This window comes from Anolis carolinensis, chromosome 3 (genome assembly GCF_035594765.1).
Source record: "Anolis carolinensis isolate JA03-04 chromosome 3, rAnoCar3.1.pri, whole genome shotgun sequence".
NCBI lineage: Eukaryota > Metazoa > Chordata > Lepidosauria > Squamata > Dactyloidae > Anolis > Anolis carolinensis.
Window position 1 is genome coordinate 204305802 of NC_085843.1, and position 24680 is coordinate 204330481.

At 38.1% G+C, this 24680-nt stretch overlaps 2 protein-coding genes across 3 annotated transcripts in view; one reads left to right on the plus strand and one right to left on the minus strand.

Moving 5' to 3' along the window:
* Positions 1-24680, plus strand: part of inpp5a (inositol polyphosphate-5-phosphatase A) — a 330149-nt gene that overhangs the window by 275157 nt on the left and 30312 nt on the right. For both annotated transcript variants that reach the window (XM_008106714.3, XM_008106713.3), the window contains exon 12: positions 18610-18683. In XM_008106714.3, coding sequence (XP_008104921.1) covers positions 18610-18683 — 74 coding nt within the window. The remainder of the gene's footprint in view (positions 1-18609; positions 18684-24680) is intronic.
* nkx6-2 (NK6 homeobox 2) overlaps positions 1-24680 on the minus strand; it is a 101532-nt gene that overhangs the window by 21481 nt on the left and 55371 nt on the right. The gene's annotated exons all lie outside the window — the stretch shown is intronic.

Below are 24680 nucleotides of genomic sequence, written 5' to 3' on the forward strand. Positions count from 1 at the left end.
CACGCGCCAGCAGGCAGGAAATCTTCCAGATCATGAATGGAGGAAAAAGATAAACGATATAATGAGCCATTGGAGATAATCTAATCTTCATGGTCTAGTTAAACACGCAGCACCATGATCACTAAAAACAAACTACCTATCTGAAAGGATAAATGTCCCTGGCCAAATTCAACCCAAAAAAATCCATCGCATCCTTCATCACCCACCAGCCTTGTACCAGCCTGACAGAAATTTAATTCAAGCTGGCTCCTGAAAATAATTATTGTATTTTAAGAGTAGTAATCATTGGTCGGGACATGATTGAATGTGTCCATGCCTATTGACTTTTTCTATGATTTATAGCTTTGTTTAGTCGATATTCCCATCGAAATTGTATAATTAATTATAAGTGGGGCTGTCAGGTCTGCAGGATGGAGTGCCCTGATGAGTATTTGGGAAGATTAAATTTTCCTTAGCTGTACCGATGCAAGGCTTGGGAATTTTCACAGCAGAATGCCTGTTGGAGAGAGATGTTTTCTTATGTGTACAGCAACTGCTTTAGCTCAAGATCCATTGATTTTCTTCAGAGCCACCTTTTTATCAGTGTGGTGTGTCTTCGGCAACAGTGGAATTTGTGCAGATGTGACAACACCTGACAAATATTTATTATCAACAGGCTACTTTATCATTGTCCGTACACTGCTATCTCTTCTTTTTTTACACTGTAATCTAGAAGAAAAATTCTCAAGAAAGATGTGGAAATGGTTAGGATGCACGTGAAAAATCTAAAATACATGCAAATGATTAATTCAGCAGAAATGTTATACATTTTTCTGTTCAGGGTTGCATTTTTCTTGGGGCTACTCCTTTTTTCTCTTTTGGTCTCATTCTAATATGTATTACAGTCATTCAAAAACCAATGGTGCTCAGTCCTTTTCTAAAACTTCTATTTTATGAAGCTGAGATATTCCCTGATGAATAAATCTATGTGGAAATAATTTCCACTGAAGACTGCAATGTTTTCAAAATCACTAATCCATTTTCAGGATGTTCAAATCTACCAGAGAACTTTCCAGATTCTTGGTAGCAGGGCAGAAATGTGGCTGGTGCTAGGATTCTATTTCTGGCACTTCCGCAAAACTTTTTTATTTTTTTCAACCAAGAAAAAATTATTATTATTCCATCAAGAAAGGGTCTCCTCTTTGCCCAGCCTACCACCACTTCAGATCATTTTAGGGCAATGGCAGATACATTGCCCTGGTAAATGATGAATCCAAACTAGGTTTTGGCTAGCTTCAAAGGATCTGTATAACTTGCTGAACCTATTTTAGATGTGTTGTCGAAGGCTTTCATGGCTGGGATCACAGGGTTGTTGTATGTCTTTCGGGCTGTGTGACCATGTTCCAGAAGTATTCTCTCCTGACGTTTCGCCTACATCTGCCCAAAAGGCATACAACAACCCTATTTTAGATGTACAGTTCAGCACCTTGGAAAGCTCCCTTAAAGACCCTATTAAAACCTGGGGTCAATTCACTATCCCAAGAGCTGCCAATGTTTCACTTTGAAATGCCTCCCACCAGGTCAAGTATCAATATCTGGAAAGAAAGCACTGAGAAAAAGTCAAAACTCCCTTTCCAAGGACAGTTCTTTTTTGCCACCCTTGGGGGAGAATTGTCTGTTGTCTGGAATCCCCCCTGTTTCTGAATGTCTTGATTCTGGTGGGGGGGGGGGTTGTACTGGTAACCAGATTTTGTTCATTTTCATGGTTTCTACTCTGACAACCATCATGTCAGCCTACACAGAGAAGCCCTTGAACTCCACAAGTATGTGGACAATTTCAACAGAAAAGGAGAAAATCATGAAAGTGAACTAAATATGGTTACTGGTATTAAAAAAAACACCAGAATCCAAACAGTAAATGAGGAACACCACTCAGCAACAGGGGAATTCCAGACAGCAAACAATCAAGTGCCAGTTAACATCTTCCAAACAAAGGATGCCCCCCAGGCAACAACAACCAGGCTACTTCTATGCCAGTGGTTCTCAACCTGTGGGTCTCCAGGTGTTTTGGCCTACAACTCCCAGAAATCCCAGCCAGTTTCTCAGCTGTTAGGATTTCTGGGAGTTGAAGACAAAAACATCTGGGGACCTACAGGTTGAAAACCACTGCCCTATGCAAATGCTCTCAATGATTGACTTTGCAGCTGCAGTACTACATAATGCTAGTCAATCTTTATAATTGCAACATTCACACTTGCTTCAAACAGACAAGGGTTCTTTCTCTCACCCTGGACATTTCACAGATATATATATACACTCCACTTGTCTCATTTTCAACAAACTTCTGAGGATGCTTGCCACAGATGCAGGCAAAACATCAGAAGAGAATACTACTGAAACATGGCCATACAACCCAAATAAACTCACAGCAATCCAGTGATTTCGACCATGAAAACCTTCAACAACACATTGATTCACATTGGAATCGAGGTGGGCCACAGCAGCACGGGACCAATGCTTACCCTCCCAACTAAATACATTGCTGCATTTCCAACTAATAGGGGATCTAGAGATGGCAGAAACACAAAATCTGTGTCTGACCCTTCTGGAGAAATGGTTTTAAATATCTTAATAGTGGACAGTGCTACTGAAAATTAAATCATATGTATATAATGTTGATTTTCCAGGGAGGAGGGGACGGGTTCTATAAAAATAATGTCATTATAGGTCAAGATCAAACCAGGAGCTTAAACACTATGCAGCCATTCCAAATTGCCACCATGTTGTAAAGACCAATAATTTTCTGAAAGAATGTGTCCTTGATTTGTTCTGTATATTTCATTCTTTTGTTTTGCATCTCCTTTCTATTATGAACGATAAGATTTCATAGACTTTCAATATGTATATGAATACTTCCACTTCTTTGGTTTCAGCTAGCATCTATACCTAGACTGAACTGTTTTCTGATCATATGAGACATTGTGCTTCATTTGAGGTCTTCTGCTCAAGATTTGGCCATAATCATGATCATGGGAGAAAATGTTAAATATAAACAAAGAAGATGATGGAATCAATCCAAAATACTCTACTACATGAAAAATTTAAATAGGGGCAGTTGAAAAGGCAAAGCTGAAAAGGAATATGGGGGCAAAGGACTATACATGTTCTTTTGAAGGTATTTATGATTCCCAGTGGCTACTTGAGATGTGGGGATGTGAGGCAAATGCAATTCAAAATAAACATTTGTTCACATTTTTCCCACTAATCTCAAGCAAAAGATTGATAACATCTTCTAGGACATTAAAATATATTTTAACATGTTTCGAGAAATAGGCATTTTTGGAACACATGTTAATGATTTAGCTTCTTTCAGATGCCCTTGATTATGAATTATTGTTTTAATGGAATATATAAATATGATTTACACTTGTAGTAGAAATAAATTCAGTTTGCACAGGCTGGATTTGCAAAAATTAAAATAAATGTGTATATATATATATATATATATATATATTTCCTTTAGAACCCAAGGGTTTTTCAAAGTAATTTAAGAATCTGTTTGGGTAAAAATGAATTATTTTTAATAGCAGAAATCTTGGTAAAATCAAGATCATCATCATCCCGCGTCAAGATAAAACTCAAGAAAAAAATGGTTAGAGAAGAGATAAGAGAGCGTTTCTAATCAACAAAAGACCTTTTATGAAGCTTTACTAAGCAAGTGTGTGAATGGGTGCACATGAAGGTTAAGGAACTGGCATCACTGAAAATGTATTAATCAACAGACAAGATATAGCACAATGCACTCTTCCCAATGGCCTTGGCGCTGACCCTTTTAAAGATAATGGGAATACTGTCCACTAAGAACTAGATTAGGACGATCAAATGCATTTCATCAGGGTTTGACTTGAACCCTGATCCCAGAGGTGAAAAGGCAGAGGTTTATCCACTAAGCCATCCAGCCCCGTCCAGATAAAATCTTGAATATGATATATAAGGGGTAAATTAGGATAAAGAGAAAGAACTGATGGCTCAGCAGCATGCTTGCCTAGGGGCTGGGGAGTGGAGAGCGATACAGAAAGACATCAACTCTGATGGTATGCTCATCTGCTTAAGTTGTAGCAGTGCTGTAAGGAGACTGTGCCGGATAATAAGAACTCAGAGTTTAGAAACCAGCATTTCATTAACAGAAAAGCTGTTTCCTTTCTTTAGCATCTACAGAATGGAGTATTATGGAGTACATTTTAAATTTTAGCCTCCTGAATTTAGGGACAGTGTGCATGAATCCGACCCTAGACCAGTGGTTCTCAACCTGTGGGTCCCCAGGTGTTTTGGCCTACAACTCCCAGAAATCCCAGCCAGTTGACCAGCTGTTAGGATTTCTGGGAGTTGAAGGTCAAAACATCTGGGGACCCACAGGTTGAGAACCACTGCCCTAGAGCAATCCAAAAATTAATAAAATGCCATGGAGAATGTTGTTCTGTTTATCTAGATAACTCAACTGGTTAGAGTACAGGACAATCTGGCTTGTGAGTATCTTAAAGTTCAATTTTCACGGAGTTAAAAATTACTGTTGTTGTCATCATCATCACTGCAAGAGCACTTTTAATAACAAAAGTGCCCAGACCTGCTACTGAAATCAATTAAAAGACCAAAAATCCAAACCATTAACTCAAGTCAACCGAGTGAGATCTTGTACTGGATGAGAAACTATATTACAGGATTGTGGATTATACTAAAAAAGCCCAGGGCAGCATAATCAATGGTCCTGAGTGCTGGGATCCTCTGTTCAACAATATCTGGAGGACCATGTGATTTACACATCTGCTGTGTGGGATCCTTAAGCCGTAAAAACATAGGTGATCCTTTATTATCCTTCCTTATCATCAGCAGAGATAGGTGACTTCAGAAGATCCAGGAGGTAATTGACCACCCCTGTGACCCACCATCCCCCCGAGACACAAACATCCGGACCAAAAATAATGTAAATTAAAACTTGAAAGGACATAGATGACATTTTTGGTCTTTAAAATATTGGCCAAACAAGACTATGTATGTGGTACTACCTGAAGTATAATCCATATTTTAGGGCTGTTGTTTTGTTTTAGAAAGGGATAATTTAGTTGGTAGTACAAAAATGGGGTTGCTGCTTGTGGTCTCCAGGCCACATGTTGCCCTCCCCTGTCATAAACAGAAAGATAAATCTGGGATCCTTCTCCAGTTCAGGTTTACAAACTCAAATACTGACAAGTTTGGATTTGATTAATTCCCTCTCTTCCTGTAGTTTTGTTTTAGTACGCTACATTTAACTTCACCTTGGGAAGTAACCACAGGCTTACCTGAGCTCTACAGAGGTCTTAAATAGGAAGACAGAAATTAGGAAGAGTGGGGTTTGATGAAGAAAGAGATACTTAATACCATGTGAGGACAATTTCCTTAGAGTTAAGTAGAAAGGAGAAATAGAGTTGGGTGTCATCAACATTTTGGTGACACCAGGCTACAAAACTCTGGCCAATCTCTTCCAGCAGTTTCATGTCTATGTTAAATAGTTTAAGGGATTTCATATATCAACAACCAATGAGTCTTAACTGGAACCTCTCAGTGGTACCTTCTGGACTGTTCACACTATAAAACAGTGCCCTCTAAGACCTACCTCAGTGAGGCAACCTAAAAGGGTTCCATAGTTTATTATACTGAAAGCTTCTGAGAGGTCCATCAAAACCAACAGGGATGGTTCCAAACATAGATGACAGAAATTCCATTCACCACGAGAGTGGGCAAAGCTACATATCTCTGTTCTCTTATTTAAATCAATTTCATTCAGAAGCCAGACTGAAATAGAGCTAGGTCTTATCCAGGAACTTCTGGAGCTGGGGGAACCTTCATAGGCTTCAGCATCTTGCCCCAAAATGCAATGTTGGGAACTAGCTGATAGTCCTCCAGGAGGTAGGATCTAAGGAAGGCTATTTCTGTAAAAAAACAAAAACAAAAAAAAACATACATCTGCCTTCTTCAGGCATACTAAGATACTGACTAGTCCCTTTACCCACTCAGCTAATTTCTGTCTGACCTATGTAATGAGTCTGGAGGAGCAACATGTTTCCCCCAAACGTTTGTTACACCGTGTGTCAACTGAACATCGGTTGCACTAACTGCTGGTTTTAATTTCTTTTTTAGAACCACTTTGGTTCTCACTCCATGACATGAGGGAAATATCATACCTACAGGATCAGAAGAAATATGTTTCTCAATACCAGTTGCTGGAAAGCATGAGCTATTAGACACCTAACCTGCTTCTAAGTTTCTTTTTGACATCTAGTTGGCCACTGCACGACGTAAATCGTTGGAGAGATAATACCTTTGATCTCATTCAATATGACTCTTCTGAAGGATAGAGCCAAAGAAAGTAGATGAGTGAAAGCTGAAGCACAGCAGCTGAAAGGAATCTTTTTTCCCTGAATCTAAATATAGAAAGGGCTATTTTAAAATTGATAGAAAGGCATTGGGGCATCTTCTCAAAAGCAGCTAAACTAAGGTTCTCCTCTAATGAGGGAGGGTGCCTCAGTACCCCAAGAGAGTATTATCTGTGGAATAGGGTGGATAAGATGAGAATGCTCAATAACCCTGCACTTCTTCCTCACTTTCCCACTACACTACATGTATGTAGGCACACTTTGTATGTCTGAATTGCAAGATCCAATAGTTATTTCCTTATTCAGTGTATTTCCTTATTCTTCAAATTTAAACTAAAGAACAGATGGACTGCCTAGTTTTCCCTCTTGAACTCACCTCCCCGGTGCAGACCACAATTACAAGTCCCACAATGACTAGAGACTTAGGAGTAATTTATTATGATTTTTGGTTTTGGTATTCTCCATTTTGAGGAGTGAAATAAGTCAAACCATTCTGGGAGTAGGTTTGTGACATTTGAGGTTATTCAAAAAGAATTTCAAACTGAGGAGCTCTGGAGTTCTCTGGGGGTCTTGAGGGCACAAAAAGGCACATCTAACCAGGAAGACATACTTCTCCTACCCAACACTATCAGAGTAGTTTTGAGTTCCAGGGTTAGAGAGATCCTCTCTTCAAATAACTATGGCTTTACCAAATACAGCCCAGGAATCTATTACTATGCATGAGGAACCAACAAAGAACAGACATACATAAACCCAGTGTAAAGTGTAAGATATTGGCCTCAACATGAACAAAGAAGGTGGAGCGGGGATCTGGACAGTCCCCATGCTCATTATTTATATCACAACAGGCAAACCTTTATCTTGCTATTTTGTGTAACGGAAAAGGAGAGCTATATAATATATTTGATCTTTGAGGGTTTACATTTTCAGTTAATTTGCAGCAACAATGAAACAATGGCTGCTTGATATTTACCCTATTGTTTTCATCCCAGGCCACAAAATATACAAGAGTGACAAACAAGGAACTTTTTGGCCTGTGTTCCATTATTTTAATTCACCAAGGTTAGTTTTTGAAAGATCCTCCCTAGTCATTGTTAAAGTTCCCCACCCTGCATCCTGAAACTTCATTTCCTTTCCACAGCTGTGAATTCTCTAGTGGTCACTGCAGATAGATTTGATAAATGCTGCTAATATCACCTCCTGATCTAACAATGCTCTGACTTTGGTCTGTAGGTCTTGATGAGTAATTGCTGTTGTTCTACTCCAGTGACTGAATTAAGTTGCCCTGTTATAAAGGGTTCATACTTCTGTGATTTTAGCCAAGGCAGCTTATACTAGGGTCCCTATGGACAATCTTCTCATTGTTTCAGAATATCTATTTTGCTTTGAGCCTAAGCAAGCAATATTTACACATTTAATTGTTCAGACCAAGTTCATTCTTCAACCATTTGAAATGTCAGATTGTTCATTTTAAATGCAAATGTAATCATTTCATTCATTTATATTCGAGGCAAATACTCCACTAAACCCATGGCTTGTCCTTGGTTCAAAATGATGTAAAGACTTCTAAGCAACCTGATTTCCATTCCTGAAACAGTTACAACCTGTTGAGAGTGCTCCGTGATGGAAGGGGAAATGGTCAAGTTGCCTGCTTGCTCTGTGCTATAAGACACTATGCAGTCCAGGCTAGCAATTCTTTAAATCTGTGTTAAGGATTACTGGTCTAGGTTGTTGAGAACTTCCCGGGCTGTACAGCCATATTCCAGAAACATTCTTTCCTGACGTTTCACTCACATCTATGGCAGGCATCCTCAGGGGTTATGAGGTCTTTTGGAAACTAGGCAAGGGAGGTTTATATATCTGTGAAATGTCCAGGGTGGGAGAAAGAACTCTCGTCTACTTAAGGCAAGTGTGAATATTGCAGTTGACAACCTTGATTAGCATTGAATTGCCTTGCAGCTTCAAAGCCTGGCTGCTTTCTGCCTGGGGAGATCCTTTGTTGGGAAGTGATTAGCAGGCCCTGATGGTTTCTTGTCTGGAATTCCCCTGGGTTGTTGTAAGCCTTCAACAACAGATTGCTGCTCTGCTTTTTCTTTGCACAAAATTCATGGGTGAATGTAGTTTTTAAGAAATGTATGTCTGATCATCTTGCGTGTGTTTCAAATGAGATGGCTAATTAAAACAAGCAACTAACTTCCAGACAAACAACAGTATATCTCTAGTGATTGTCCCATATATCCTATGAAACGTTGTTGTACTATAGTGAGAGTATGAATAGCTTTTGGTACCCAGGATGTTGGCTATTATTGTATTGTTACAGCACGCATAACAGTTCATTACAGTTGGGTAATAATAATATGCAATAGAAGATGGTGTCAGCCATGACTGAGATGGGTGGAGCAGGTGATCAATTCTGAACAGCTTGTTTGTTTAAAGCATAGCTGAGCTGTTGGGGGGGCCAGACTGTAGACAAATTCTTATGCACACTGCACATATCTTATTTGTAGTGCAAAAAAACATGAAAGAACAATACAGTGGTTAAAATGAATAACAATTTTAACCAACATAAACTTACTAGTGGGCCTGCTTTTGACTAATGAGATAGTCAAGTTAATTAGGACTGTTGCTGTGTGTCTTCTAGTTGTTTCAAACTTAAGGTGACCCTAAGTCTAAAGTTTAGGACGTCGTCATCTCACTCGTTCAGTTGTTTTCGACTCTTCGTGACCTCATGGGCCAGTCCACACCAGAGCTCCCTTTCGGCCGTTGCCGCCCCCAGTTCCTTCAAGGACGAGCCAGTCACTTTAAGGATACCGTCCATCCATCTCGCCCTTGGTCGGCCTCTCTTCCTTTTTCCTTCCATTTTCCCCAGCATCATGATCTTCTCCAAGCTTTCCTGTCTTCTCATGATGTGGCCAAAATACTTCTATTTTCTTCCTCTTTTGCCACAGCTGTACTTGCATCTTTTTCAACATTGGTTGCCTCTGCTGGCATAGTTACACAGGCATCATAACCCAATAGGCTCTCAGTCCCTGACTTATAATTGTGTTTGTTTGCTCATACAACATGATACACAATCCTAGTACACTGATGAAGCAATGCAATTTAAGCGGCTGACTTACCAGCCTAAACCTGTACACTTAAGCATTTTAGAATGCCCTTTGCCATTGCATACCTTGCTGCCTTTTTTCTAGGGTCCAATTTATGATGGTAGTTCTTCCAACATTTTTGGAATCTCAATACTGAAATCATTCCTATTTCCATATGAATGGCTCCACACTTTACATTCTTCATTTTAAGCTCTGGTATATGTCCCAATGCTAAAAGAGCCTGGTGCATGAAAATCCAAAACAGTGACTTTTTGATGGCTGCATCCTAGTTATGATACTTTCTTGATAGGTAGGTTTGATTAGTGCTTTCATTGCTCAGTTTCCACCAGGTACTGAACACATTTCTCTTACTCTTTTTTTTTTAAGAACTGACAGAAAGTTTAATGTTTGTCTGTTTGATTCTTGAGGTGTTTGATTTAAAATAGTTTGTTGTTTTTATGTTTATTCCTTTCACTATCTTCACAGGCATATATCTCTCAAGCAGCTTATATAGATCTTAATTAATAAATAATTGACTAAATTGTTGGTGTCCCACAATTTAAAGGAACAAAACAATTAAAACAAACTGCCATTCTACAATATACTCAAGTCTCACTTTGTGATTATTACACTTCTGAAGTTTTTTTTAAGAATGGAATTACAATGAGAAAATCAAATAGAACAATATATTGATTTTCATTTGGTAGTCATTTGTTATTTCCACAGTGGAAACAGGCTAACTGATGTATGCTATAGCAATTCATATTATTGAGCTCAAAACAACTATTTGTGGCAAGATCAAGTACCTGTTTTCCTGTTGCAAGGCAGCACGTCACTGGAATTTTCTAAACTTTGACAGTATCTATACAGTCAGCCCTCAATATCCATGGATTCTGGTATCCACAGATTCAGTCATTCATGACTTGAAAATGTTCACACACAAAAAGTCCAAAAGTCAAATTTTGATTTTACCATTTTGTGTAAGTGATCATTTTATCTCACCATTGTAAATAAAGGAACATGAGTATCCATGGATTTTGGTATCCATGGGAAATTTTTGAACCAAATCCCAGGGGATATCAACAGCTCACTATACATTAATACCAGGTGCCTGTCACTTACTAGAATTGATAAAATGACTTCTAGGACAAGATTGCAATAAAAGAAGAGTCTTGCTGGATCAAACTAACACCCATCTAGTCCAAAATTCTGCTTCAGGTAGTGGAGCCCCTGTTGGTGCAGTGGGTTAAACCCTTGTGCCGGCAGGGCTGCTGAATTGAAGGTTGGGTTGCTGACCTTGAAGGTTGCTGGTTCGAATCCAACCCGGGGAGAGCGTGGATAAGCTCCCTCTATCAGCTCCAGCTCCATACGGGGACATGAGAGAAGCCTCCCACAAGGATGGTAAAATGTCAAAAACATCTGGGCGTCTCCTGGGCAATGTCCTTGCAGATGGCCAATTCTCTCACACCAAAAGCGACTTGCAGTTTCTCAAGTCACAGAAAAAAAGTGGCTAGATAAATTGTTTTCTCCCAATGATGTGTTATTCAAAGGGACTCTTCCTCCAGCTTGTTGCCCTTCACATATCAAAAGGAAACTCAAGCTCAACATATCTGGAGGATACACGTTTGGGAAATATGATTCAAAATCAATTTGTTTCAGACTTTGGAGGTAATGTAATTATATCATGGTTGATAGCCATTCCTAGACCTATCCTTGTCTGAGCCATGAATTGAGGACCTTAGGCATTCCAGATGTTTAGGATACAGTCCAAAATATTGGAGTAGGTGACCCATGCAGTTCCTTCAGTTCTATCATTTTATGATTATGTAATCCCATTCCTTACAATGTTGGCAAAACTCCTGTCAAAAACATCTGGGGGTGCTAAGTTCCCCATCCCCAACCAAAGTCTTATTTGACACCATCTGAGTCAATGGCTAGTTAATGACTATCAAGTTGCCAATGCGTGTTAGTTGATAGACTCTGTCAACTATATTTTAACATCCAGATGTATAATGTCTTCTGCATCCTCCCATCTACACGTTTCCTGACACTCTAAAAAAAATCCAAGATCTTAATTTTTCTAAGGCAAAGTTTCACCTTCTGTATGATCAATTACAATGTTTTTATTTATACTTCTTATCAGTCTATCTAAGTAAGTATACCTGGCTGATGGGCTTGTACTTCTATGGTACTTCCTGCATCCCTTTATTTTGTCATGTTACGTTACGTTATATTACATCAGAAGTTCTCAACCTGGTGTCCCCAGAAGTTTTTGGCCTGCAACTCCCAGAAATCCCAGCCAGTTTATCAGCTGTTAGGATTTCTGGGAGTTCAAGGCCAAAACAATCTGGGGACCCCAGGTTGAGAACCACGGTATTACATTATACTGTGAAATCTGTTGAGTTGCCTCTTTTATAGCAGTGATTCCCAACCTTTTTTTGATCAGAGACCACTTGACCAGAGACTACTTTGACCAGAGACCACTCTCCAACATTAGTACCAAAAGGGTTACGAATCAGTTTTTGGTCAACTTTAGATTCGGGTTGGTTATTTAGGGTGCTGATTCAGAAAATTGCATTGGATAGACCACATCAGCTCTAGTTTCTGATACAGAACATATGCCATCCAGTAGTCACTGTCTGATCGCCCACAGAAAACCATATTTAATAATCTAGAGCTGATGTGGTCTATCGAATGCAACCTTCTGAATCAGCACCCCAAATAACCCCAGGAATAGGCCTCAAAATGAAGACACCAAGATGCCCCCGCTTCCAGGCACCACATGGAGCAGCTTTGCTCAGGGGGAGGGAGGGGGAGGAGAAGCAGCAGTCAGGAGGCTTGTGGCTGCATCTTTTGTGGGTAGTCAGCCTCTCCCTTCCCGACATCCCCATTGTCTTGGCACTATAAGAGGGTTTCGCGAGACCAGTCGCTCTCGTTACAACAGTGTAGTAACGTTGAGGCTGCAGACCATATGTTAGTTCTTGGGGACCACTGGTGGTCCACGGACCACAGGTTGGGAACTACTGATTTATAGGCTACTTATTTTTATCAGCAGTTTCGCATTGGCCTTTCTTAAGGACTGTGTTATGCCAACTGGACTCAATGATTGATTGATCTTTAATGTGTTAATTAGCCTAAGAGCTTGTTCCCTTCTGTTTGATTTAGCCTTCAAAAGTCCTCCTTAAAAAGTTGATATTCATGCATGGAAATCTGGCCTGTGGACTCCCCATTGCTTGTCTGTAGTAAATTAGTCTCACCATTCAAGAATTACATGAAGACAACTGCCCTAGAAATAAGGGTTATAACTCTGAAGCACAGTGAACTCATTATGCCAAACTGCTTCGAGCCACCCATTGAAGTCACCTCCATGTTATGTTCTCTGGAGTGTTGTCCTCCTTCTCTTCTTCTTTGTTAGAGGTAGATTCCCCAACAGAGCAAGTACTTGAACTACTAAAAATAGTAAGAATAATTAGAGTCACCTTGTATATCATGCCCTTCCAGCAGCTGGCACTCAGGTTTTGTAAGTGAGCTTTATTTGCAGCAGTAGCTATAAAGATGTGAGTGCTCCTTGAAAACTTGGGAGGCTCCAGAAGCTGCCAGCACAATTGTGTTCCTGTTATCTATCATCTGTGTCACAACAGTATCAATAGTTTATTTGCAGTACACAACACATAACTAAACAAGCAACCACCCACAGTACATAAACATGTCAGAAATGTCTGTGGCTGTTACTGGGAAAATAGCTGCAAGCTTAACCATTTTTAACCCTATATACACTTTCAGAATATTGTCGTGATGAAAGCATACATATAGAAACTAGATGCACCCGTTGTAGATATTTTGAATTCATCCTGCAAGACAATGCAGCTATTTAACTACACTCTGTCTTTGGAATTTTCAATGAGCATTTTTTTACCATTGTGTTCTGTGAAGCATTGTTTGTTTGATCTCTCTTTTGCATTTTGATATTTTCCGAGCAATTCTCCTTTCTCCAGATGTCCTATTGTCTGGCTATTCAAATGTTATTTGTTAAAGAAATATTTCAAAATGATAGATTTCAAAATGTACACTAAATTATGGTGCTCTCCATTATAACTGTACTGAAAGAAGATTTCCTATCATATTCAGTGCAGTTAATGGAGCTCCCGGTGGCACAGCAGATTAAACCGCTGAGCTGCTGAACTTGCTGACTGAAAGGTCACCGGTTTGAATCCAGGGAGTGGGGGTGAGCTCCTGCTATTAGCCCCAGCTTCTGCCAACCTAGCAGTTCGAAAATATGCAAATGTGAGTAGATCAATAGGTACCACTCTGGTGGGAAGGTAACGGCGCTTCACGCAGTCATGCCAGCCACATGACCTTGGAGACTTCTACAGACAATGCGGGCTCTTTGGCTTAGAAATGTAGATGAGCACCAACCCCCGAGTCGGACACGACCGGACTTAATGACAGAGGAAAACCTTTACCTTTACCTGAGTGCAGTTAGGCTAAAATTACTTACTCGTTTCCATGAGATTAAGCTGTATTGAATTCAGTGTGGTCTACTGTTGAATAGGTATGCATAGGAGTATCCTATTATTATCCATTAACAAAAGATATGTTGGATGTAGTTAAAAGTTGCCAGTACTTGAAGTCAGCCAGGTTACAAGTGTGCATAGGCAAACACTCGCTTACTATCCCATTTACTGCATGGAAGATCTGGATGTTAAGATCCAAGAATTATCTGAGAAAAACAAATATCTAAGCCATTGAAGAAAGAACCACAGAATCAATGGAACATACCTAAATGTTGACATAGCAAGTGCTCCTTGATTCAGTGGTTTGGCTGTGGCTAACAGTTGGATCTAAGCTGGGATGGAGATTTTTGGTGGACCTAAGAGAGACATTTCCTGCCCTGGGAATTTCAGAGACTATCACCAGCATCAAAAGTAAAACCTGAAGTTTGCAATAGTTCATTTCTAGTTTTGAAATGTTTTATTGGTGGGAGAGAGGATCTATAAGTTATTTAATAAGTTAATTGCTGTTCCTTGGACTTCTAGGATGAGCAGTTCACATTATTTGTGCCACTGCTTCCACTGCTCTCGTGGTTGTTGTTTTTTTAAGGTACAGTAGTTAAGGGAAGTCTGGGGAAAGGCCAGGGCTATAAAAGCAAGATACCAGGGTAGCATGTAGACCAAGAGTCACAATTTGACTACACTTGATTTAGGCACTAAGAGTTTACATGCATACAGAGTTTTGTAATTTGGAATTTCCACATAGGTTTATCAACAACTCGGGGAGAGGGGGTGTATACAACTTTCAGGTCAAACATCAACGCTCACATTTACAGGACCTCTGTAAAAGTAGAAAACCTTGAATTTTAAAAACGGCTATTTTTTTACTTAAGAGAACATATCTCTAGGAATCTAGGTTCTCTAGCCAAATGTTGACCATAGAATCTAAAGATTCCTATAGAGAACATTTTAATCTGTGAACAATCAAATTCACAAAAGTCAAAACCACAAATGTATACACACACATACAATGAATAACATCCACAAACCATGGTGCTATGTTGACTTTCGGGAGGACAGCTGTGTTAGTCTATCACTGAAACATCAAGAAAGAGTCTAGTGGAATCATAAAGTTGAAAATACTTTATTTGATTTAAATTTTCATGGATTGTATTCCACTTCGGCACACACATGGAGTAGCCATGCTTGGGTGGTGGGGAAGTGAGGCAATATAAATGCAAAAGGTCCAACCATTGATTACACTGTGTAACAATTTTTTAAAAGAATCTGTTCCTATTTTGAAAGAGTTATTTCCTGTTTATTGGAGATGTTTTTGTCTCTTGCCTGCATCTCCAATGCTGATTAGGGTGATTAACCTAAACATTAATGCTGGCTCCCAGTGACAAAGGACCCTTGCCACACCCCAGACTCTACACAGTTATATATATTCTTTCCTTTCCTTACTTAACATCACTGCAATTTTATGTTACATCAGCACTGACATTAAACATAGTTAACCCTTATGAGGCTCCCTCTTGACACTGACAGTAGCATGAAATCCTGATTTCATATCTTGATAGAGTATCCTAGTTAAAACTGGCCGAAGAAACATGAGCCAGTGGGTAAAGGGAACAAGGCATTGCACAAACTATTTCCTATTCTTTCATTGTGTGATCTACCTTTTAAAAATGTGCTTTGTTTTTTAAATGGTTTTTTATTTGTTATTAATTTGTATGTCATCTTATTTAAGCCTTGCATTTGTAGAGAGGAAAAGGACATAAAGAATTATTAGAATGTCAGCAGAAAGGCTTTCAAGCTTAGAATGACGTCCATGATGTACTGTAGAAACAATGCGGTTTGACACCACTTTAAGTACCGTGACTTAACGCTATGGAATCCTGAGAGTTGTATTTTGTTGAGGCACCAGTACTCTTTAGCAGAAGAGACTAAAGACCTTGTAAAACTACAGCTCCCGTGATTCCAAAACATTGGAGCCATGATACTCAAAGTAGAATCTAATCACATTAATTCTACAGTGTAGATGCACTCCAGGTTTAGGAAGAATGAGGAAACCCAAGCCTTTGTTTTGGTGAGTCCCCTCTGGGAGATAGGACGGGTTATAAATAAAGACACAGTACGACAGAGAGAGAGATGCTGGATTTTGTATCACAAAATCACAAGTCGAACACTTCCCAAGTGTTTAGGACTGTGTTATGTATTTTTGGATGATGCGTGCAGATCCCAGTAAGGTGGCCTTTTGCAGTTGACAGATCGTAATGTTTCCAAATGATGACTGAGATCTTTTGGCATGGCGTTCAGTGTGCCGATTACCACTGGGAACACCTGTACTGGTTTATTCCAGAGCCTTTGCAGTTTGATTTTGAGGTCCTGAAAACGACTGAGTTTTTTCTGTTGTTTTTCATCAATTCAACTGTCACCTGGTATGGTGACATCAATAACCCAAACATTTTTCTTCTCCACAACCGTGAGGTTTGGTGTTTTGTGTTCCAAATAAGCAGAACCTGAAAGAGAGCCTTTGTTTTGGTGAGTCCCCTCTGGGAGGTAGGATGAGTCATAAATAAAGTATTATTATTACTACTACTACTATATTATTATTATTATTATTATTATTATTATTATTATTATTATTATTATTATTATTATATAGTTCCCAGAAGCAAGTACCTAGCATGTCTGCTGGAAACTAGGACTCGGGGCAATGAATTCAAATTACAGGAAAGGATATTCCACATTAGGAAGAACTTCCTGACTGTATGACCTATTCAGCAGTGGAACTCTCTGCCTTGGAATGTGGTAGAAACTCCTTCTTTGGAGGCTGGATGACCATCTGTCAGGGGTACTTTGATTGTGTTTTTCCTGCATGGCAGGAGGTTGGGCTAGATGACCCATGTGCTCTCTCCCAACTCTATGATTCTAAGATTCTGGGAGCTGTTGTCCAAAGAAGGGCACTTTACGAAGTTTCCATTTACAAGAATTGAATTTCATGGCCTGTTCAGTGACTTCTTGAATTGTCATTTCTTGTGAGAAATTACATAAGGTTTCCTAAGCATTTTTTCTCTTAGAAAAAACCCAGTTCTATTTTATCCAGAAAAAGTTATGCAAATAAAAAGGGGGGTTGGGAAAACATATTGATAAATTGATAGAAATGCACTGAAATGTCAGGTAGCCCTGCCGACAGAGATGGCAATGAAACTGGGTGGGCCACCAGGAGAGAGCTGATCAGTTGTGCAGGTGGCTCAGGTATCTGTTTTTCGCACAGATAATTGATGTGTACAAGTAGCTGCTAATTGCACATTTCAGGAATGATTTATGACAGAGCGGAGAGGAAAGAGAAACACAATCTCATTTCTTTCGGAACCTCTCCCATTCGTACAATGGTATCAGCACAGCTGTGAGTTGGGACATGATTAATGAACAGGGAGGTAAACACCCTGGCATTTGGAGGAGGAGTGTTTCCGATGTCACGGCTGTCAAAACCAAAAGTGGTGTTTCTGACAACGGACCAATTACACAACAGATTCCTCTCTACGTCAGAATCCATGGCGGTTCCGCAGTAAAGCATTTGACATCCAACAGGGTGGTTCGTAGCTTTCAGTAAAGGCTACTGGCATTAGCATTTATGAGAAGGTCCTTAGAAGCACAAGCTAAATATATACCTTATTTCCTTTGCGGAGCCTATATGTGGCGGGAAAAGATTTCTGATTTTTTTTTCATGCATTCACAGCTACTTCATATTTTTCCTCTGGGGTCCTATCTAGACTGCTGTCTGGGTATAATGAGAAAAGAAAAGAAAAAAAAGATGTACTTTAACGTAGATAGTGCTAGATAATTTAAAAAGACGATTGCTTGTGATCAAGTTTTTTTTTTTCTTTTTGACAGACTATAGGCATGTTATTCGCTTGCAGCAATATATATATATATATATTATAAATACTATTTCCTTTCATCTGGTAAAGTTGGGCAGGAGTCCAGAGGAGTTTAAGCCAATAAGCTTGTTAGTATTTAAGTGCCACAAGACTTTCCATTGTTTTTACAAAATAAAGAAATCTGGAGTTTGTTTGTAAATTGAAGATGATTGTTTGGTTCCTGTCTACCAAGTGTTTCATCACACGTTCTTGCCATTCTAAATAAAGCTGAGACTAATATTTTTACCTAGCTGTATTTTTTGGGTAAATCAGCATTTTAATTTGCGATAGATAGTTATTTTATTATTTAACACTTCAGGAAAAATGACCAATATGTTTGCTTTAAAAAGTATTCTTTGGAAAGAAACATCCAACATGGTAGCAATGAGAAGTTTTCATGCTGTTCCAATGATATGCCAACTCGGCTTTTAAAATGTTCCTCATTTTTTAATGAATGTGCTTATAGTGTTTTCAGTCAAGCTTCACGTTGTTCCTTCTTCCTATTTATTTGTTTTTATTTACAAACTTTCAGTGAAAAAATTGCTCAGTATATATTAACATAATAACATTGTTAATCATAACACTAATAAAGTTTTGGAAAGTACTGCAGCATATGCTTTGTGACTTACTATGTGCTCAAAAATGATTGTTTTTGCCCCCAAGCACAAGCTATATTTATGTTAATGTTTTTCTATGTATGTTTTCTTTCCTCTTTCAGCTTTTGGAATTTGACAAAGAGCTGTCAGTCTTTAAAGACAAATTATATGAACTGGACATTTCATTTCCTCCCAGGTAAGATATGTACACAAGTGGCTTGTTTAATTAACATCCAGGCTCTAAACACACTTGAAAATCTAGTAAATGACAGTTAGAATGTCCTTCATTGCAATGCAACTGGCAGGAGGAATGTGAAAAGAAAAACCCTCCAGCCTCAGGATTTTATTTTTTCTTGGATTGCTGCTAGAATAATAATAATAATAATAATAATAATAATAATAATAATAATAATAACAACAACAACAACAACAACAACAACAACAACAACCAACTTTTATTTTTACCCTGCCACCATCTCCCATAAGGACTCAGAGCGGCTTACAAATAGCACAGAATGGTGCCAGACAGCATATAAAATACAGTATATAAACATTAAAACCAATAACACGTTTAAAACCAGACATATAAAATTGGCAAGAGCCATAGAGTCAATAAATATGGCATAGTATGAATTAAAAGATCCATGCAATCAGTTTAGCCTTCCCTGTCTAAGGATAGTAGGCTGGCTTCTATCTTAAGCATTATCAAATTATGCTGGTATAATATATTCTGCATCTACTATAGTCCTATAGTCCCTAACTGAAAATAAATCCCACCATGCTCAATGAGACTTACTTCTGAATACAATTACACATTCTTTCCTCCCTCCTATCATATTTACTAGAAATTATCAAATTATGACATATTGGATTATGGTATATTGTCTCTTTTTTGTTTTGAATGATGTATAGATTCAATTTTGTTCAGCTACTATATAACGTAGGGAAGTGTCTCTCTGAAACAAACTTCATATTTTATTAAAATTGCTTAGAAAACATTGTATACCAATGCAAAATAAGTTGGGTGGCCGAGCAGATGGATGGGCACATGGGTGAGTGCATGGATGGATGGGTGAGTAAGTGAAACCACTTTGCACGGGCAAGCAGTAAAACTCTTTTAGACTTTACTGCTGGTAAATTTTTAAGTTGTTTTCAACATCAGATTAATAAAATGTTATTGTTTCAGTACAAAAAAGCAACCTTTTTTTCCTCATGTAATAGTCACACACCCCTTTTTATGAAAAATACTTGCATGCCTTTGACCATGTTTAGATTTTTTTTACTAATACATACGAGGACCTTCAGATTCTCTAACAAGCACTTTACAATTCTGAGATCGAATACTGCTGTTTTTACCTACAGTTGTTTTTTTATTGTTTTTAACTATGGGGTACTGTTGTCTATTTATTGTTTATGTTTTGTTTTGCACTTGTATTTTGCATGTTACACCTTGAGTGTTCTATGAGCCACCCTTAGTCCCTCTGGGAGATGGTGGTGGGATATAAATAAAAGATTGTTATTATTGATATTGTTGTTGTTATTATTATTATCCCCTTCTGGGTGGCGGGGAGTGCAGCCATTATGTGGTGAAATACGGTATCTTATTTTACATTCCCAAGTCAGTATATAACTTATATCTTAAGCATGTAATGTAGTATGCAAAATACTAATGTTCCATCCTCTGAATTTTGGTACTAGAAACAGACCTAACAGTCTTTCACTTTTTTGCCATTATGTATTAAATACTAGATTTATCTGATTTTTTTTTTTTGCATGCCGTGAGCTACTGTTTGTAGTTCTTGTCATTGAGTAATCGGCTCTGTGTATTTAGAGCTATAATTTTTCTGAAAGGCCAGGAAATCAATGGATGGTTAAACTATTGTGTCTTTACTTGTTTCTTATGCTGAATTAAGAGGCTGCTAACATCACAGCATGATTTTGTATTTGTTTAAAGAAACAGAGTTGGGTAAGGGAAGCATATTCAATTTTACAGTTTTACATGAGGTTTCATTGAGACAATCCTCCATTTTCCTCTCTTAGATGTTTATGGTTTAATTGCAGCCATTGATCCTAACAAACGTAATCGTTAGGTAACTGTTGTTGATTCAACAGATCTAGTCCAGTTGAAAAAGGGCTGAAATACTCTGATCTTGGAAAATAAGTAGAGTGCAGCCTGGTTAGTACTTGGATTGAGACCATCAAAGAATATCCGGTGCTGTAGGTTATATTTCAGAGAAGGAAATGACAGAACTACCTTTGGGTTTTTCTTGCCTAAGAAAATGCTAAGAAATTCACGGGGTCACCATAAGTCGACAGGCAACTTAAAGGATAAATAAACACACACTCCTGTTGACACTATCAGTGATATTTAGGACAGTGGTTGCTTTCCGGATAAGATTTGCTCCACTAACTGAGGACCCCAAAGGAAATACTAGAAGATTCTCAGTCTCATTTTGAAGAGGTACTGCTTGAATGTCCTTGGTAGCTTGAAAAGCACTCTGAAGAAAGTTGCATTTTCTTGCCTGATGTGTAGGTTTAAAGAATGTGATACAAGCTGTAAATTCATATCACTTACCCTCAAGAAGTCATCCGTCAGGTCAGGCATGACAACTTTGAACACTGCACACCCTTGTGATGAATTTGGCTTTCCCCTGTTAGTGGTGGTCCTGGAGCCCAGGAGGCATGACACTGCTGTGATGAAGTGCCAGTGCTTTAACAAAAAGACTCGAGATGACTTGTTTAGGTATCGTAGGCAGTAAAGAGGCTGGCACTTGGGTTTAAAGAGAGAAAGAGGTGGCAGCGTTGTGCCTATACCTTTGGCCAGGAGTGCAAGAAAGAAAGATACTTGCATTTTCGGGAATGTTTTCTCAAATGTTATTTGGAATTTTGAGATTGTGTTTTGATCTTGAAAGAGTTGGGGACTGAGAGAGAGAAGTAAACTACACAGTACACTAAGCTACATACTGTGGCATTTAAAATCTTTTTCTTCTTCTCTCTTTCACACAGCTATATAATCCATAATATCAAGGCAGAAAATCCCACAATATCTGCTTTGAACAGGGTTATCTGAGTCCACAGTGCCATATATTCTAGTTCAAAGCAGAAAATGTGGGATTTTATTCAGCTGTGTGGAAGGGACCTCAAAAGTATGCATGGTTCGAAACCAGCACTCTCCAGCCCAATGTCCAGCAGTTAGTTGTGATTCCAAAATCCTCTCTCCAAATACAGGGATTAAGACAAGACTTTTTGAAAAGAAAAAACTGAGCATCTATGGAGGAGAGTGTTTTCAAAGATAATGAAAAGGATTTGCATCTAACTCATCAGATCTCACTGTGATACTGATAAAACGTACTATAAGTAATCACAGCACAGTACAGAAAAAAGTATGACACTCACTCTGTTTTTAAGAATGAGAGTTAAGTGGTGAAAAATAATAGTACTTTTAAATGTTAAAAACCATATTAATTTTAGTATTTTTGCATGATTTATTTAAAATATTGAAATACTCTCAACAATATATGGCTAAAATAGTCCTTAGGGTTTTTTTTTAAAGTGCTGCAATGTGATTTATTTAATGTTTTAAAATAGTAAAGGAACCAAGTGTTTTCTTAAAAATTTCTGTAACCCTCAGAAAACCCAGTCTTAGTATGAAACGCTTATATAGCAAAAACGTACCAAAAAATTGTGATGCTTTTTTATATTTTACTGAAATGAAAGATTTTTTTTCTTTAAAATCCTCATCACGCTTATGATAACAAATGTTTTACTCGTGAGCATCAATCTGAATTTGTCATGCTTCAGTTGCAAAAAAAAAAATCTCCCTCCATTTCTTCCTGAGCATGCTATGATACATACTTCCCAACAGGGTTTTATATAGTCATAGCATGTTTTATGGGGTGTTGTGTTTTTTTTGTCACCCATCAGTATCCTAACATTGTGGTTTGTTTATACTGTGTTTTCTTTTTATTTCAAGATAGTACTCTGCCTCTGTCTCTATGTTTATATGGCATTGAATGTTTGCCATTATATGTGCACATTGTGATCCGCCCTGAGTCCCCTTCGGGGTGAGAAGGGCAAAATATAAATACAGTACTGTAAATAAATACTAAAATTTAAACTCTTATTGACAGAAAGAAATGACCAGTCAAGAAACTTGAAGAGGTATAGAAATGAAGTGTGTAGTTTGCTTCTTTCTGATGGTTGGATTTAATTTTGAAGGACACATCTCTAATAAACTGCATGTTTGTTATGTCTGTCTAGACCAGTGGTTCTCAGCCTGTGGTGCGCCGCAAAAACTAAAATCTGGTCTGCGAACCTCTTACCTCTTTGTGTAATTTATTATTTTTATTTCTGCTCCTTTCTGCAGAGCTGACCATTGCATTGGATAGACCACATCAGCTCTAGATTATTAAATATGTTTTTCTGGGAGAGCAGATGGTGACTACTAGATGGCATATGTTGTGTATCAGAAACTAGAGCTGATGTGGTCTGTCCAATGCAGTTTTCTGAATCAGCACCCCAAATATCCCAACAGAATCCAAAGTTGACCAAAAACTGGTTTGTAACCCTTTTGGAGAGTAGTCCCTATGTGGTGGGGGGGGGGGGTGTGGAGAGATGGGTGTATTGTTTTGTAATATGTGGGGGGAAGGCATGTAATTTTATTGTGCAATAGCACAATGGCAAATAAAACTATTCTATCCTATTCCTGTTTAATTATGCGGTACTTACTTTGAAAGTAGTTGTTATTTTCCAGAAACTTCATTTTTGTGGCTGCCATTTTTAGCCTTTCATGTGCCATTTTTAACCTTTGGTGAAGATCGCAAAAACAAAGTTTTTGCAATTTAATAAACTTTTCCATGGATTTATGATAGAACCAATCAGAAAATAATATTTATAACCCAGGAACAAAAATTGTGTCACATAGTGTTATAGTAATATTATATAAGGTTCTATCAAATCTTCCCCAAATTAGCCCATTTTCTACTAATGTTGGTTGTAAACTATAAACATTTTAATGGACTGAATGCAGTTTGACAAGCCGCAGCAGAGAAATATAATTTTCATGCCCTTGGGCTACTTTAGAAAACTTTGAAGATTTTAAAAGTTAGTTTGAAATCACTATACCTTAAAAGTTCTTAAAACTTGACTGGATTGTGTTAGTGTTCCAGAAGTATTCTCTCTTGACGTTTCGCCCACCTCTGAGGATGCCTGCCATAGATGTGGGCAAAACGTCAGGAGATAATACTTCTGGAACATGGCCATACAGCCTGGAAAACATACAACAACCATGCAATATATAAATATTTTGGACTTTTAAGGTATTTCACATAGGTTTTTTTTCATTTTTTAAAAAGAATAGAAAGTTGCTTTATTCATGAGTTAACTGTTAACTCGCAGGAAAAAAATATCTCTTATTTTAAGGATCATGCTCATTTTTTAATGCTCTGGAATAGAGCAGTTTGAAAATTATATCTGATTTATAGCTGTCGTGTTAAAAGTTTTAATGATCATTAATATGTAATCAAGTAATTAAATTAACAGATGGAGTGAGACCAAAGCTAATGTCATTAGCATCTACTTTTGTATCAGGACAACACTCAAAATAATCCCTCCAATTTCCAGAACACCACTTCCAAACTTATAATATTTGATTATTTCTTCTTTAGTGAAAGAACACACTGCTATTTGATACAGTTTAATTTTAAAATCAGTAACTTCTCAAACCGGTTTCACACAGGGCTTTAACACGTGCCCAACCAGGTTTAAGAAATGTATTATATAAATTGTGTTGTTATTATTATTTCCTTCTCCTCCCACTAAATTGCCTTTTCTCGGAACCTCTAGGAACAGATATTCATCTTTGCAATGAATGCTACTTAATTGTCAAAAAATACAATTTTTTGGACATTTGGATATATTTGGGGGACATTTTTGGTAGATATTCCACAAAAGATACGTGATTGTAGTCCTGGGCACAGGGATTAAACAGAGTATAGTTTAATGGAAGTATAGTTAATACCACCTGAACTGAGGGAGAAACGTAGCACATATCCTGTCGTTTCTACGTTACATTGAAAACATGCAATATTATTACTTACTGGAAATATGTGTCTATTCATGATAACCCCTTTTGCATGACAAACTAAGAAATCTTCAACTTAATTTCCAGTTTTGCTCGGACTGAAATCTATGA